At 46.6% G+C, this 13,873-nt stretch overlaps 1 protein-coding gene across 2 annotated transcripts in view; it reads left to right on the top strand.

Moving 5' to 3' along the window:
* The window catches only part of INTS1 (integrator complex subunit 1), a 536,581-nt gene that overhangs the window by 143,960 nt on the left and 378,748 nt on the right, over positions 1-13,873 (top strand). For both annotated transcript variants that reach the window (XM_086940596.1, XM_086940597.1), the window contains exons 13-16: positions 1,714-1,834; positions 10,239-10,316; positions 12,721-12,878; positions 13,092-13,188. In XM_086940596.1, coding sequence (XP_086796722.1) covers positions 1,714-1,834; positions 10,239-10,316; positions 12,721-12,878; positions 13,092-13,188 — 454 coding nt within the window. The remainder of the gene's footprint in view (positions 1-1,713; positions 1,835-10,238; positions 10,317-12,720; positions 12,879-13,091; positions 13,189-13,873) is intronic.

Here is a 13,873-nt window from a genome sequence, read left to right as displayed (position 1 = left end):
AAGGTGACCCAATATCCGATTGGAGATGTACCTAAGGTACATGAAGTCCATTTTACAGAGAGAGCAGATAGCCTGGGACCCTGATTAGCAGGATCCCAGGCCAACTAAGTCGAAAACCAGCTAAACACTAGGCAAAAAAATCTGGGGTAACCATAGTCAGGTATCCACCTTCCAACAAAGCCAATTGGTCTTCAGGCAATAGATCGCCAAACATAGTCAGCTGTAGCCATTGCAGTTGAAGGAGAGTGCAGTGCTTAGCTGTGAGGGACATAGTCAAGCGGGCCCCTTACTCAGCAGGCAGGCAGGAATGCTATAGCCAGACTTTTCCGAGCTGCGCCCATCAACTGCTAGCCTCCTCCCTGAGCTGAGCCATTCCCTCAGGCAGTCCATCGTATCTGAAAGCACAGCGCAGCCCACAGAGTGGAGGCAGAGTGCCTTCTCAACCCTCCCCGCCAGGGATCTGACTCCCACAGCAGGGCCTGAGAGCGGCAAAGCGTCTCCTTGCTTCCTCACAACTACTGCTTCTGCCTAGGTGGAGACGAAGTCCTTGCTTGGCTTTCAGGCCAATCTTCCACAGCTGCTCCTAGGCACACCAACCTGCAGCTTCTGTGAACTTACTCCATCTGCTTCAGGCGTTAAGTTGAATGTGGCAGGTCAATGCCTACTGGAGGCAAAGTTCACCAGCAGTGACCAGTTGCAGCGCAACCCCGTTTTCCCGTCCGCGCCAAACTCTGCAAATATGGAAGTGAAGAGGGGGCGAGGCCTATGTCTCCTCTCCTGGGGACAGTTGGAGGCCAGCATACCACTTTTAAGGTGCCAATTGGCTTGTAGGGAGCAGGATTGCCAAATTGCTGTCTGGCGCATCTTCTGTTGAATATTTAACCATATTTCCTACTTTAGTCTTGACATTCTGGTTTGAATGTCCTTTTAATTGGGTGTTTTTTTCAGTCTGTCTATGATGTTATTTGCCTCTCACTAGGGCACATCCATTGGAGAAGTGCCGACTATTTCAATGAAGCCTCTGAAACCTGAGGGTGAAGACATCCAGTAAAACATAAGATTGCCTCTGCAGAATAACTCTGTATTTTTTTTGTTTCCCTCTTTTGGGGTATTTCGTGTAATTTTGAGAAGCGTCTCACCATTCAAAGTGGTGGCAACGTCTGACAGTCAATGAACACTTCTCACCATTCCCTTGCTTGTTTTTCATTGCTTCAAGAGAAAGAAGCCCGCTGGAGCTTCCTTCAGACGGTGTCGACTGTTGTGGCCTTCTAGGGTTCTGCTGCAGTGGGTGTGGCCTCCTGAATACTGCTATTGCTGCTTCAGTTTCAGTTGGGGAATGATGTGCAAATGGTCATAATGCTTATAGGGAAAGGAATCCTACAGAATGAAAGGGCCCATACCCAGGGAATAAATAGTACAGGATGCATGCCAGTTGGTCAGACTGAGGTGCAAGGGATCACCTTAATAAGCAGCAACACAAACTGGCTGTTGATGGCCTCAAGCAGCAACATTGATCCTTCTATTATCAGGATTCCAGTGATTAAAGCCTTGTGAGGCAGATGAAGACCACCTCAAGAATCAATCCATGAATTAAGGTGAGTAAATTATTAGAAAAACACCTCTGAGGAGGCACAGAGCAATGTACCCACACCACCCTCCTTCCACTAAAAATTGTTGTACAATGTTAAGCAAATTTGTTTTCCTTAATTTCAGATTTGGAGGTTTTGCGCTCGTTCCAGAACCAGATAGCTGCAATTCAGCGAGATGCTGTGTGGTGGCTGCATACAGTTGTGCCAATAATAAGCAAGCTGCCCCCCAAGGAGTTTGTGCACTGGTAAGGCTCTCACCTCATTGAAGAGACAATCCTCCTTTAACAACTATTTATTGCATATGCATGTTTAGAGTATTACCAGAATCTCCACTCTCTAGCCCAAGTATAAGTGATAGTAGGTAAAACATGCTGATAATGTATTTAATGCCGGTGACATACAACAATGCAGTTCATTGCTTCATGCAATCCATTATAATTTAGAAATTGTAACGTAGAAATATTTTGCTTCTCCTTTGCTGTCACTTTTATTTTGATAATCAAATGTATTGAATTTTTATCAAACCACAAATTCATATTGGCATCAAAATCAAGCATATTATCATAATGTACATCCACATGTAAAGCGACAAAGACCGGCGAGACAATTTGCAGGGTAAAATCATACATAGGGTTATCCTGAAATACAGACAACACGAATCCAATCCTCAAGACAAAAGGTTGAACCATTTGCTTTGCTGTCACTTTTATGTCCCCTATTACTTTATAATGTGTGCTTTGTGCTCTCCTTTCTACCAGCTTTGCTATTTTCCCTCTTTCCTACACTTGCTTTGTGCATTTGATCAGTGCTCCTCTTCTCAGATAGCTTGATTCACTTTATTTTAGCTCTTCTTTCTTGGTGGTCGCTTCTGTTGCATCTCAGGCTTGATCACTGTGGACTTGGCTTATTTACTCACTAGTGCCCTGCTTCACTTTGTTGTTGTTATCCAACGTTCACATTTTTGGTCCTGTTTTATTTTACGTTGTGTTGTTGATTTCCAAATGTGAACAAAGTATTGTTATGTTCTGTAGTAGGGGATCTCTGTGTATAGTCATAATCTAGTGAATAGTCCCGCCCATGTGCGCGGACCCCGGAGCAATCAAAAATAATCTCTTAAGCTGTCAAAACATGCAGACCTGCATAGACACTTAAGAGAGAATTTAAAGACAGATAATGCAGCCTATATCCACAGGCTACACTGTCCAATACTTCAACTGGAAATTCCACCAAAAACCACAACAGCACAGCCTGTCCAGGGTTTTCCACAGAGAAAAACCTTGCTTTTAACAGCAAAACCCTCTGGAATGATAGAGAGGAAGGAGTGGACAGACACGCCCCATAGGCTGCCATTATGTGGCTCAAAACAGGATACTGTGCCTTTAAGAGAACTTTCCAGAAGCCTCACAGTATCCCAGAATGCAGTGCAGGTCCCTTTCACCTTCAGTTCTTTTTTCCGGCTCCTGCTAGCAGGACCCTGGAGCATTAGCTCTTCTTTTCTGAGCTTTTTCTATACTATTTTTGTGATATTTTTGGATTTTTGTAGCTTCACTCGACGTCTTTGGCCTTTATCTGCATTCTGCTGTGGTTTTTTGGCAGAATTTCTGCAGTCTTTTTGTCTTTAGACTATTTCTAGTCTGACATGTGCTTTGTCTGCAGCTGAACTGAAGGCCAAAGCTGAAGCTCACAGGGTTTGTACTCTGTGCTTGCCTGTGTCTTTGGACACCTGTCTTCTCTGTACCTTCTTTTCTAGGGGGCTTCGGCTTCCAGGTTTCAGACAGAGGAGTTTGAAGGCATCTTCAGCCTCTGGGTGAGGTGAGGGTAGGTCCTCTACCGAGTCCCATGCTGTAATCTCTGGGGTTGTCCCCAGTAAGGGCACGTCTGAGCTATGACGCGGTTCCAGTCGGCGTTGGGGCCGTCGTGGAGTGCCTGGACGTCATGGAGTGCCTCGACGTCGTGGAGTTCCTCAACGTCGACGTCATGAAGTGCCTCGACGTCGACACCATGAAGTGCCTCGACGTCGACACCATGGAGTGCCTCGACGTCGACACCATGGAGTGCCTCGACGTCGACACCATGGAGTGCCTCGACGTCGACACCATGGAGTGCCTCGACGTCGACACCATGGAGTGCCTCGACGTCGACACCATGGAGTGCCTCGACACCATGGAGTGCCTCGACACCATGGAGTGCCTCGACGTCATGGGGTGCCTCGACGTCATGAAGTGCCTCGACGTCGACGACATGAAGGGCCTCGACGTCATGGAGTGTCTCGACGTCATGGAGTGTCTCGACGTCGACGTCATGGAGTGTTTTGACGCCGATGTCATGGAGTGTGTCGACGTCATGGAGTGTCTCTATGTCATGGAGTACCTCGACGTCATGGGGTTCCCCGACGTCATGGGGTGCCTCGACGTCATGGAGCGGTGTTGCTCGACGTCATGGAGCGGTGATGCTCGACGTCATGGAGCGGTGATGCTCGACGTCATGGAGCGGTGATGCTCGACGTCATGGAGCGGTGATGCTCTACGTCATGGAGCGGTGATGCTCTACGTCATGGAGCGGTGATGCTCGAAGTCATGGAGCAGGGATGCTCGAAGTCATGGAGCAGGGATGCTCGACGTCATGGGGCAGGGATGCTCGACGTCATGGGATAGTGAGGCTAGACGTCATGGAGCGGTGAGGCTCGACGTCATGGCGCAGTGATGCTCCTTTTGGGGCATTGGTCACTTGGGCTCTGCCCTCTTCCGTTGGGTCCGGCCGTCACCGTTAGGGATGGCTCGGTGCTCCGTGTTTGACACCTAGTGACTTTTTGGCGTCTGAGTGTTGGTTGTCGTAGAGACAGTCACTGTCTTAGTGATGGTGACGTAGTAGTGAGGTCGACGTCATGGGTTACAGCCGCAGAATACTGCCGGCTCCTGACGCCTGGGTCTTGTTCCAGGCCTCGCTCCTTGGTGAGCCTCTCTTCGTAGGAGGGGACTTTGTGTTCCCGGCACCTTCCACTCACGACGCAGAGCAGTTGATCAGCGTCGAGGAACCCTTCTGATGGGGAGTTTGTGGTTACTCACCACGTGTAAGCGAGGGACGTTGGTCCTTTTGCTTAGTTTTGAGTACTTGCATACCTGCACGTCTGCTTGGTCGCCTCCTGCTCAACCACTACTGGTGAGACCACCGGGGATGTTTCAGAATCCTCTCGGTTACCTCTCCCGCCCACCACCCCAGGGGCCTTTGGCCCCTCAGTCTGCGAACCTCCGTGCCTTGATACCAGGGATGCGTCTTCCATGAGTACGGGGAGTCTTTCTCCGACTCTTTACTGGTTGGCGGGACTTAACTTTTGTCCACTACCACCTGACAGGAGGTTCTGGCTCCGACCGTGCTCCTGACTTGGTCGCATGGGTGGCGGCGTGTAGACCTCGTGCTGTGGCCCGCTGTTGTTGGGCCGTTGTTGTGAGATCCCTCTGTGGGGGTGTTTTCTTCACCGATTTGTGGTTCCTCTGCCGAGAGACAGGAGGGAAGCCTTACAAGAGGTGGTCTAATGGGCCTGATAGTTTCGGATCTAGGCTTCGGTGTCGGAGCGGAGTTTTTCTCTCCTGCCGACCCCCAGGTATTGTGGGTTTGTCCTACGTTGCCATACTTTTCTTCGCCTGACGTCTCTGCAGCCTGCGGCTCAGCAGTGTGCTTCTACTCTCCCGTTTTTTGGGCTACCCTTGGGCTGCCATGAGAGTAGTGAGTGGCTCGCATGAAGTCTGAATCGGAGACTTTTGGACGGCTGTAGGTTTGGGGCATGGAGAACGGCTTGAGGCCTTCTGCCCTTTCCAGCGGCGTTTTTCCTCCCAGGATTTGCCGGTGGTCCCGGGCCGTCATTTAATGCTTTACAAGTATATTGTGCGCATACGCGGGAGAGCTTATTGCTGCTCGGCGAACAAAGGCCGGCTGGGTCTAAGTCAGTTTTCGGTTCATCTGCCCTCCTCCAGCAATTCCTCCGGTCGGCTCGCGGTTTCAGCTGCGCGAGCTCTAAGCAGAGGCCGATATCCTGTTTAGGACAAGGGCGATAGAGGACGTACCTCTGTCTCAAAGGGGAAGAGGTCTGTACTCCCGGTTCTTTCTGGTTCGCAAGAAGGACAAGAACGAGTTCAGGCCCATTCTGGATTTGCGACAAGCAAACAAGTGGATTCGCAGAAGAGGAATTTCGCATGCTGTCGTTGCATCAGGTTTATACTCAGCTGCAACAGGGAGATTGGCTCGGTGCCATAGATCTACAGGATGCATACTCCCATGTGCTCATTGCACACAAACACAGGAAGTTCCTGCGATTCCAAGTCGGCGCCCATCATTATCAGTACACAGTACTGCCAGTCGGGCTGAAGTCTGCGCCCAGACCATTCTCGAAGTGCATGGCAGTGGTAGCTGCACGCCTGAGGAAAAACGAGGTGATTTCTCTAACCGTACCTGGACGATTGGTTGATCAAGGCCTCCTCCTTCTCGGAAGCTCAGGCACACTTCCAGGGGACGTGCGTTCTCTTGAGCGAGCTGGGGTTGCACATCAACATGTCCAAGTCTGTCCCCATTCCGGTCCAGTGCATACAGTACTTGGGAGCCTCCGTCAATACACTGTCAGCGAACGTGTCTCCTTCGGAGGAGAGACAATTATCCCTCCTTAGGAAGGCTCAGGCTCTTGTGACCGCCCCATCTACAACAGTGAAGACGGTGTCTTCTCTACTGGGGTCGATGGCCTCTTGTATATTCCTCACGCCACACGCACGGCTGCTCATGAGACCTTTGCAGGAGTGCTTGGAGGATCAGTGGGATTAGAGGAAAGGATCCTTGGGCGACAAGATACGACTGTCTCTGCGTGCTCTTCAGTCTCTGAAGTGGTAGTGTTCAGCGGAGAATCTCCTAAGAGGGGTTCCCTTTCACAAGGACATTTCCACACAGACTGTCGTGACGGATGCGTCTCCCCACGGCTGGGGGGCGCTTTCCGGAGACTTACAGATACAAGGAACGTGGTCCCCGATGGAGTCCACGTATCACATCATTTACTGGGATCTCAGAGCTGTTTCCTTGGCATTGAAGGCGTTTCTTCCGTCCATCCAGACCAACTCTCTGCTTGTACAGACGGACAATTTGACCACAATGTATTACCTCAACAAGCAGGGGGGGTTCGAGATCGCGCACTCTGTCGCAGGAGGCGCGGGCAATCTGGCGACTGACTCTAACGGCTACCCATCTGCCAGGTGTGCAGAATGTTCAGGCAGACGTGCTGAGCAGACTGATTCAGGAAAGACACGAATGGGTCATAAACGACGAAGTACTAGGAGAAGACTTCGGCGAATGCCAAGGCTTCGCCTCCAGGTACTGCCTGTGGGGAAGCTGGGGAATGCGTTCTGGATTAACTGGTCGAACAGCTTTCTGTACGCTTTTCCACCCTTTCCCTTGATTCCGGCGGTGTTCATCGAGCTGTCCCAGTCCAGGGCGCGGATGATCCTGTTTGCCCCAGAATGGCCCAGACAGTGGTGGTTCGCGGACCTGCTTCACCGGTCTCTCCGTCCTCTCATACGGAGGCTTTGCAGGCCGGACCTTCTCGCAAAGTTCAGGGGGCAGACGTTGCACCCCAACCTCTCGTCTTTGAATTTGGCTGCATGGCTCCTGAGATAGTGTGATATGGCCATTTGAATCTACCAGAAGTTTGTATGGACATACTGAAGGAGGCTTAGCATCCTTCCACTAGGACTTCTTCTGCTTACTAGTGGAAGAAGTTTTTGCATCTGGTGCAAGTCCAAGGACCATGACCTGTCGACGTGTAAGGAAGATGTCTTCCTTCTGTATCTTCTACGCCTGGCGCAGTCAGGCCTTAATGTCTAATCCATTACGGTTCATATTGCTGCACTGACTGCCTACAGGAAATGCCCTTCAGACTTCCTTCTTCCAGATCCCTGTGATCAAAGATTTTTTTGGGAAGGCTGGAAGAAAGCATTTCCCTCCTGTCTGGCTTCCTTCGCCTTCATGGGAATTGAATGTGGTGCTGTCCGGCTGGATGTAGGAGCCTTTTGAACCTATTCATAGGGCTTCGTTGCAGCATCTGTCCTGGAGGGCGGCGTTCCTCGTGGCCATCACATTGGCCCGCAGGGGGAGTGATATTCAGGCGTTGTGTTGCCAAGGACCTTATACTGTATTCCATGCTGCTGAGGTTGTTCAGCATACTCACCCTAAATGTCTTCCTAAGGTTATTTCTGGTTTTCATGTCAACCAGACAATAACATTGCCTACGTTTGTTCGGAATCCGGCATCTCCAGCTGGAAGGTCCCTACATTCCCTGGATGTTAGGAGGGTGTTGGAATTTTATCTGGCTAAAACCAGAGATATTTGTGGTTCAGATCAATTGTTTGTCAATTATGGATCAGTCTGGACCGGTCTTGCTACCTCAAAACAGTCCATCTCTAGGTGGATTGTGTCCTGTACACTATTGTGTTACCAACAGACTAATACAACCTTAGGAGGTAAACCTGCCACGACTGCTTTGCTGCTTAATGTTCCGATTGCAGAAATCTGCAAGGCCGCCACTTGGAAGACGGTCCATACCTTGGCTAAGCATTACTGTCTGGACGCTGATACCAGGGCAGAAGCTCAGGTTGGGCAGGCTTCGCTGCGAAATTTGTTCGCACAATAGTGGTGTTATATCTCGTTTCTCCACCGCCGCTTTGGTGTGGGGATGGGCTTGCCATTCTATTCACTAGATTGACTATACACAGAGATCCCCTACTACAGAAGGAGTAGTTTCTGTCCTGTAACTCCAGTTCTGTAGTAGGGGTATCTCTGTTATAGTCATAAGCGCCCGCCCTCCTCCCCGGTGGAGAGAGATATTCATGTAAGGAATGCTACAGGTCTGGCGTGTTACGCCTTCAAAAAGAACTGAAGGTGAAAGGGACCTGCACTGCATTCGGGGATACTGTGAGGCTTCTGGAAAGTTCTCTTAAAGGCACAGTATCCTGTTTTGAGCCACATAATGGCAGCCTATGGGGCGTGTCTGTCAACTCCTTCCTCTCTATCATTCCAGAGGGTTTTGCTGTTAAAAGCAAGGTTTTTCTCTGTGGAAAACCCTGGACAGGCTGTGCTGTTGTGGTTTTTGGTGGAATTTCCAGTTGAAGTATTGGACAGTGTAGCCTGTGGATATAGGCTGCATTATCTGTCTTTAAATTCTCTCTTAAGTGTCTATGCAGGTCTGCATGTTTTGACAGCTTAAGAGATTATTTTTGATTGCTCCGGGGTCCGCGCACATGGGCGGGACTATTCACTAGATTATGACTATAACAGAGATACCCCTACTACAGAACTGGAGTTACAGGACAGAAACTACTCCTTATCTTAGTTTGCATTTATAAATTGCCACTTACATCACTTCAGAGCTCTAGGGCTAGTGTGAAGTATTCATATTTATGCAGACCAAGTCACAGCGGCGTACAAAGCAAATGGGATGTAATACGAATGGTGCAAGTTTTAATATGTTGATGTAAGTGGACCTAACACAGACTGATAAAATATAAACACTGAGGAAGTGGAACAACCTGCCTGTGTGTGTTAGTCCTCCCTATGCATTCAGTCATAAACCATAATAGTTGTCATTCAATTATGCAAGTATTTGTCCTTTGGTGTTGGCAGAAAAAGGGCTGGATATTCTTGGACACACATTTTATTCTAATTGTCATTCATCAGTAAGGAACAATCATTTAGTTTGGGGGTACTTGGCAAGCTCCTTTCAGTAAATCTGCTTCTATCTAACCTCAAGATCTCAGTTGCATCCCCAGGGATCATCAACTCAACATCCTTTAGGAAATATTAACAGTGGGAGAGGGGAACACAATAGCCTACTAGAACTCGTCCTACTAATGCATTCTGATAGTATAAGTCCTTACTTGTGTTCATACTTCCAGTTAATCAAGTGTTTGCCACAAAGTGTTGGCGATGCAAGAGCTGGATGTCTTCTCAAATTGCCACTCAGCGTCCAAGAGCATTTTGCCTAATGTTGATGCTACAGCGTACTTTTCTTGTTTACTGCCAGATACATTTTTTTTAAGTGGGTCATTTGTTTCATGGTCAAGAAGAGGTTAGAGATTTCTAAAGATATTGCAAATGGTGCCTGCCTCGATTCATTGTGCTTCAGTGCCAGTAAGTGCTGTATTGTGAAATTATATGGTAGATATGGTTTTCAAAACTGTTGCTCTTCTGGTTCAGAAGATTCACCATATAGGTGTTCTAGATTCACATTTTCACGTGGCAGGGTTCTGGTGTGCGTTAGAGGTAGTCTGGTATTTTGTGACACTGTAGAGCAATGGCTTAAAATACAGCAGCATTACCAGATTCCGCTAACTGTAATTGGATCCTGCCCAAGAGAAACAGACTATTGTAAGACAGATCCCTGTTGTGAGACTATCTACGCCCAGTTCTTAGTGCCTGTGCCAAGTCTGACAAAGGTCTTTGAGTTGGTGTGTGTTTTGCTAGAGGCTGGCTATAGATTAATTTGAATGTCTGATTATGTTTAGAATATGGCGCATAGCATTCAGCAACTTCACCTGACGTTTGAATGTAATTCATTCCGCTCTTTATTCACTTTAACCTGTAATCCAATCTGAGCCCCTTGTACATTTTTCTCCACAGCCTTCACAAAGTATTATTCACAGAGCAACCAGAAACATACTACAAATGGGACAACTGGCCTCCTGAGAGCGACCGCAAGTAAGAGCACTGTGCTTGGTTGAACATTTTTTGTGATTGACTAGTGCACTTACAATCGTTTGTTAACTGCGAGTCATCGGACATTGATCACTTCAGTGGTGGATGATTTCAATCACTTTACTATGAAGAGGCATTAGCAAGCTTCCTTATCTTCTGATTCTGAATGTCATTTGAATGTGTATTTCTACTGTAGCCCAAGCCACATTATCTACACTGGGGTCTAGTTTTTATTTTCCAGATAGATGAACAGTCATCACTTTGAATAATTCTTGGTTTGTTTGCTTTGTTTTGAAATCCCATCTCATTTGTGGATTTAAACCTGGATATAAACCTTACTGCTTTGCATATGACACAGGGAAACAATTAGAAACAGTGCAGGGAAGCACTTCAAGTACTTCAGACTAGAATTAGTTTGGGAATGATTTTTCATGATGACAAAGTAGATAGTTATTGATGTTTCAAGTGCTTAGTGAGTATTTGCCTGTAGGCATGTGACTGGTGGACAGTTGTCCCCACAAAGATGAAAGCCTGATATTCTGTTTTTTCCTATTCCTCGGATTAATAGCTTTTAAAAAATAGTCATTTTATTCGGTTTTCTAGCCAGATGTGGTGCAGGTGGTGAAGGCATAGAAATTAATGCATTGTCTTCACTAAGGCACAGTTGAGCCTTCTGTTCTTCGGGAATTCAGAGTGATTTAAATATTGCTTGTTTTGGGGTTTGAGCTGCACGGATGTCAAATCTACTTTTACACCTCACGGATAGTTTAAGTAAGCTCTTCCTGGTGAGGACAGGGCCTCTCTGGGGGACCGAAGGACAGAAAATAAAACGGTGATCGCCTGGAACCGAGACACCCAATGTAACGAATACCAGTTTTGTACCTCAGATTCAGCATACCATTGATGTAATGTTGAGCTTTATTTGTTTTGCCAAATAAAAAGTTTAAACTTCGTGACAAGATATAGCAGTAGGTACTCCACATGTCAATGTATTGTTCTTTGTTACCATACAAACCTCACGTACCACAAAACAGTATACCCAAAGTGCTCGTAGTCACGCCTAAGTCCTTCGTCATTCTCCAGTCGTCAAGGTGCCCTTGAAGTGAAGCTTGGGAAGCACAACCTGTCTTTTTCTGTTCTCGCGAATGAGACCAGAAATACGAAAGGGGGAATGTCCGGGTGCTGATAGTGAGTTTAAGACCTCGACCTCTGATAACCGGTGGTAATGCCATCTACTATGCACAACAGTGCAGAACACCGAGAACCCTGAGATTATTGGTGCTGACCATGTGCATCTGCTTCACAAATCCAAATTATATGTTGATAGTGCACACACCACTTAAAACTCACATTCTTGTACACCGTTTTGTAACTAAAACAAGGCTGTGCTTTCATGTATGCCTAGTGCAGTTTTAAACTAAAACAAAGCCTGTGTGCCCTGTGCACAGTTAATCACCCTCACAATGGAAAAAAAAACGATGCAGTTGAAGAGCACAAGTAGTGAAACAGTAGACCATTACCACCTTCCTCAGAAATTACAAACTGTACCCAAGCCGAACAGAGAACTGGGCTGAAAGTTAACAGTACCTTTTCTTCAATCCTGATGCCAGGCATACTCACCTATGGAGCTTAGGACATTCATGCCTCGTGACGGGCACCAAAATGCTGAGCCTCCTCAGCAAAATTGCGGGTAGGGATAACTCCTTCTCATTTTGTAGTGAGCATCTAATTTCTTCCTTCCAGTCCAGGGCAGCTCTCTTCACAATCCTGTTGTGGCAACATAAACGTTTTGCCATTGTAATGAAACGCCTTTATGTAACACTGCCACCTCTATGATGTCCGGATGTTGCTTTTTGAGTGATTTTTGTCTTTAGTTCGCCCGCTGTCGTGAGTTTGCTGGTATTACCTGATATGTTCTTTTCTTCTTGAGTCTATCCCTAGCGCCGGGAAACCCACTGTGGGTAGCTGTTGCGCGTTACAAGTTTAATAAATAAATACATTAATTTATACAGCCATAGTGGCATGTTCTGTTTAAACCTTCATATATTTTGTAACCAAACAGTATGAAACACCTAGTTCTTTGATAGTTTGCAACTGATGACCGCAGCACAGAGCATGTGAGCCTACATTGCCTCATTGAGTAAGCCTGACAGGGCTGGAACTATGCTGCCATGGTGCAGATATTCTAGTAGACAAATATTGTTAACTCAGTCACACATTTTCTTTCTATCTCACTGAACCCTGTGAAAATCTTTCTCTCTCTAATGGGCATTGATGCTTGTTTTCTTTGTGAAATTGACATACATTATTTTAGTATGTTGTTTTAAAGCTATTCTGTTTTACCAGTGTGGAAGCAAACATCTTTATCTCTATCACACACTAATCTCAGATAATTTTACATTTCCAGTTTCTTTCTTCGCCTGTGTTCAGAAGTGCCTCTCCTGGAAGACACACTGATGCGTATTCTGGTGATTGGTCTCTCACGGGACCTACCTCTTGGTCCTGCTGATGCCATGGAGCTGGCAGACCACCTGGTGAAACGAGCAGCAGCCGTGCAATCAGATGGTAAAATATTCATATTCCACTGAAATGCCACCAGTTTTAGTCATCTTACACTTTTCCCAGTCATATTTACGACATTTATGAGGTTGTAACTTTGACATACATTATTGGCATTTTCGGAATGTTGTCGTATTTCAAAATTGTATGCTGTGCGATTGCCTTGCATGATGGATATTTGTAACTTTCTTTTTGTTCCTTTTATTATTCCCTTTTTAGACCTGCGTGTCTTGAAGGTGGAGAGAATTCAACTGCTAGATGCAGTTTTGAATCTTTGCACCTACCACCATCCGGAAAACATACAGTTGCCTCCAGGGTAAGTCACGGAGTGAAATCAGCAGGCCTACTTGACTGGGGAGGCATTGGGTTCCACAAACATAGAAAAGACCACACTTACAAAAAGTGACTTTCTCCACTTTTAATATACCTGATTTTGAATGAAATGTAAGTCATCTGGAATTCTAATCTTAGTTATCAAATTGATCAAGATAAGATGGTAGCAAAATGTTCCAGCAGACATGAGCTCCAAGCATTCTGTCCATTTTCACACTCTGAGCTTCTGCAGTCTTCTCACCAAGTCATGTGTCCCTGTGTTTGTCTCAGGATTTGAATTGGTCTTCAATTCCTGCCTGTTACTTGACATGAAAGAGTCTGGTAAGAGCGACCATTTAAATATATTAAGACTTCAGAATTCATGGTTGGCATTTTAATGTCTCTGTCTTGATATATGCATTCCACAGTCAGTTTCATGACATTTTCAAATAACCCAGATCAAGTGTTGTTGGCAATTATCAAATTAAATGTAACTCTTCCAGTCCTAGTAATTGTTGGTTGAAGTAAGAGTCCAGAAAGAGTACATAACCAGTGAGGGTGCCGTGGACTGGATGAAATACTCCCAAGTGCAGTGCAATCGTTTGTCTGATCTTACTGGTTGATTTGATCATGAGTTTGATTGAGACCACTGGATGAATATGCAATCATTTCTTATTATTTCACTTCAT

Source organism: Lissotriton vulgaris, chromosome 10, assembly GCF_964263255.1.
Source record: "Lissotriton vulgaris chromosome 10, aLisVul1.2, whole genome shotgun sequence".
Lineage (NCBI taxonomy): Eukaryota > Metazoa > Chordata > Amphibia > Caudata > Salamandridae > Lissotriton > Lissotriton vulgaris.
The sequence above is the reverse complement of the archived record's forward strand: the minus strand, read 5'-3'. Positions and strand labels throughout refer to the sequence as shown.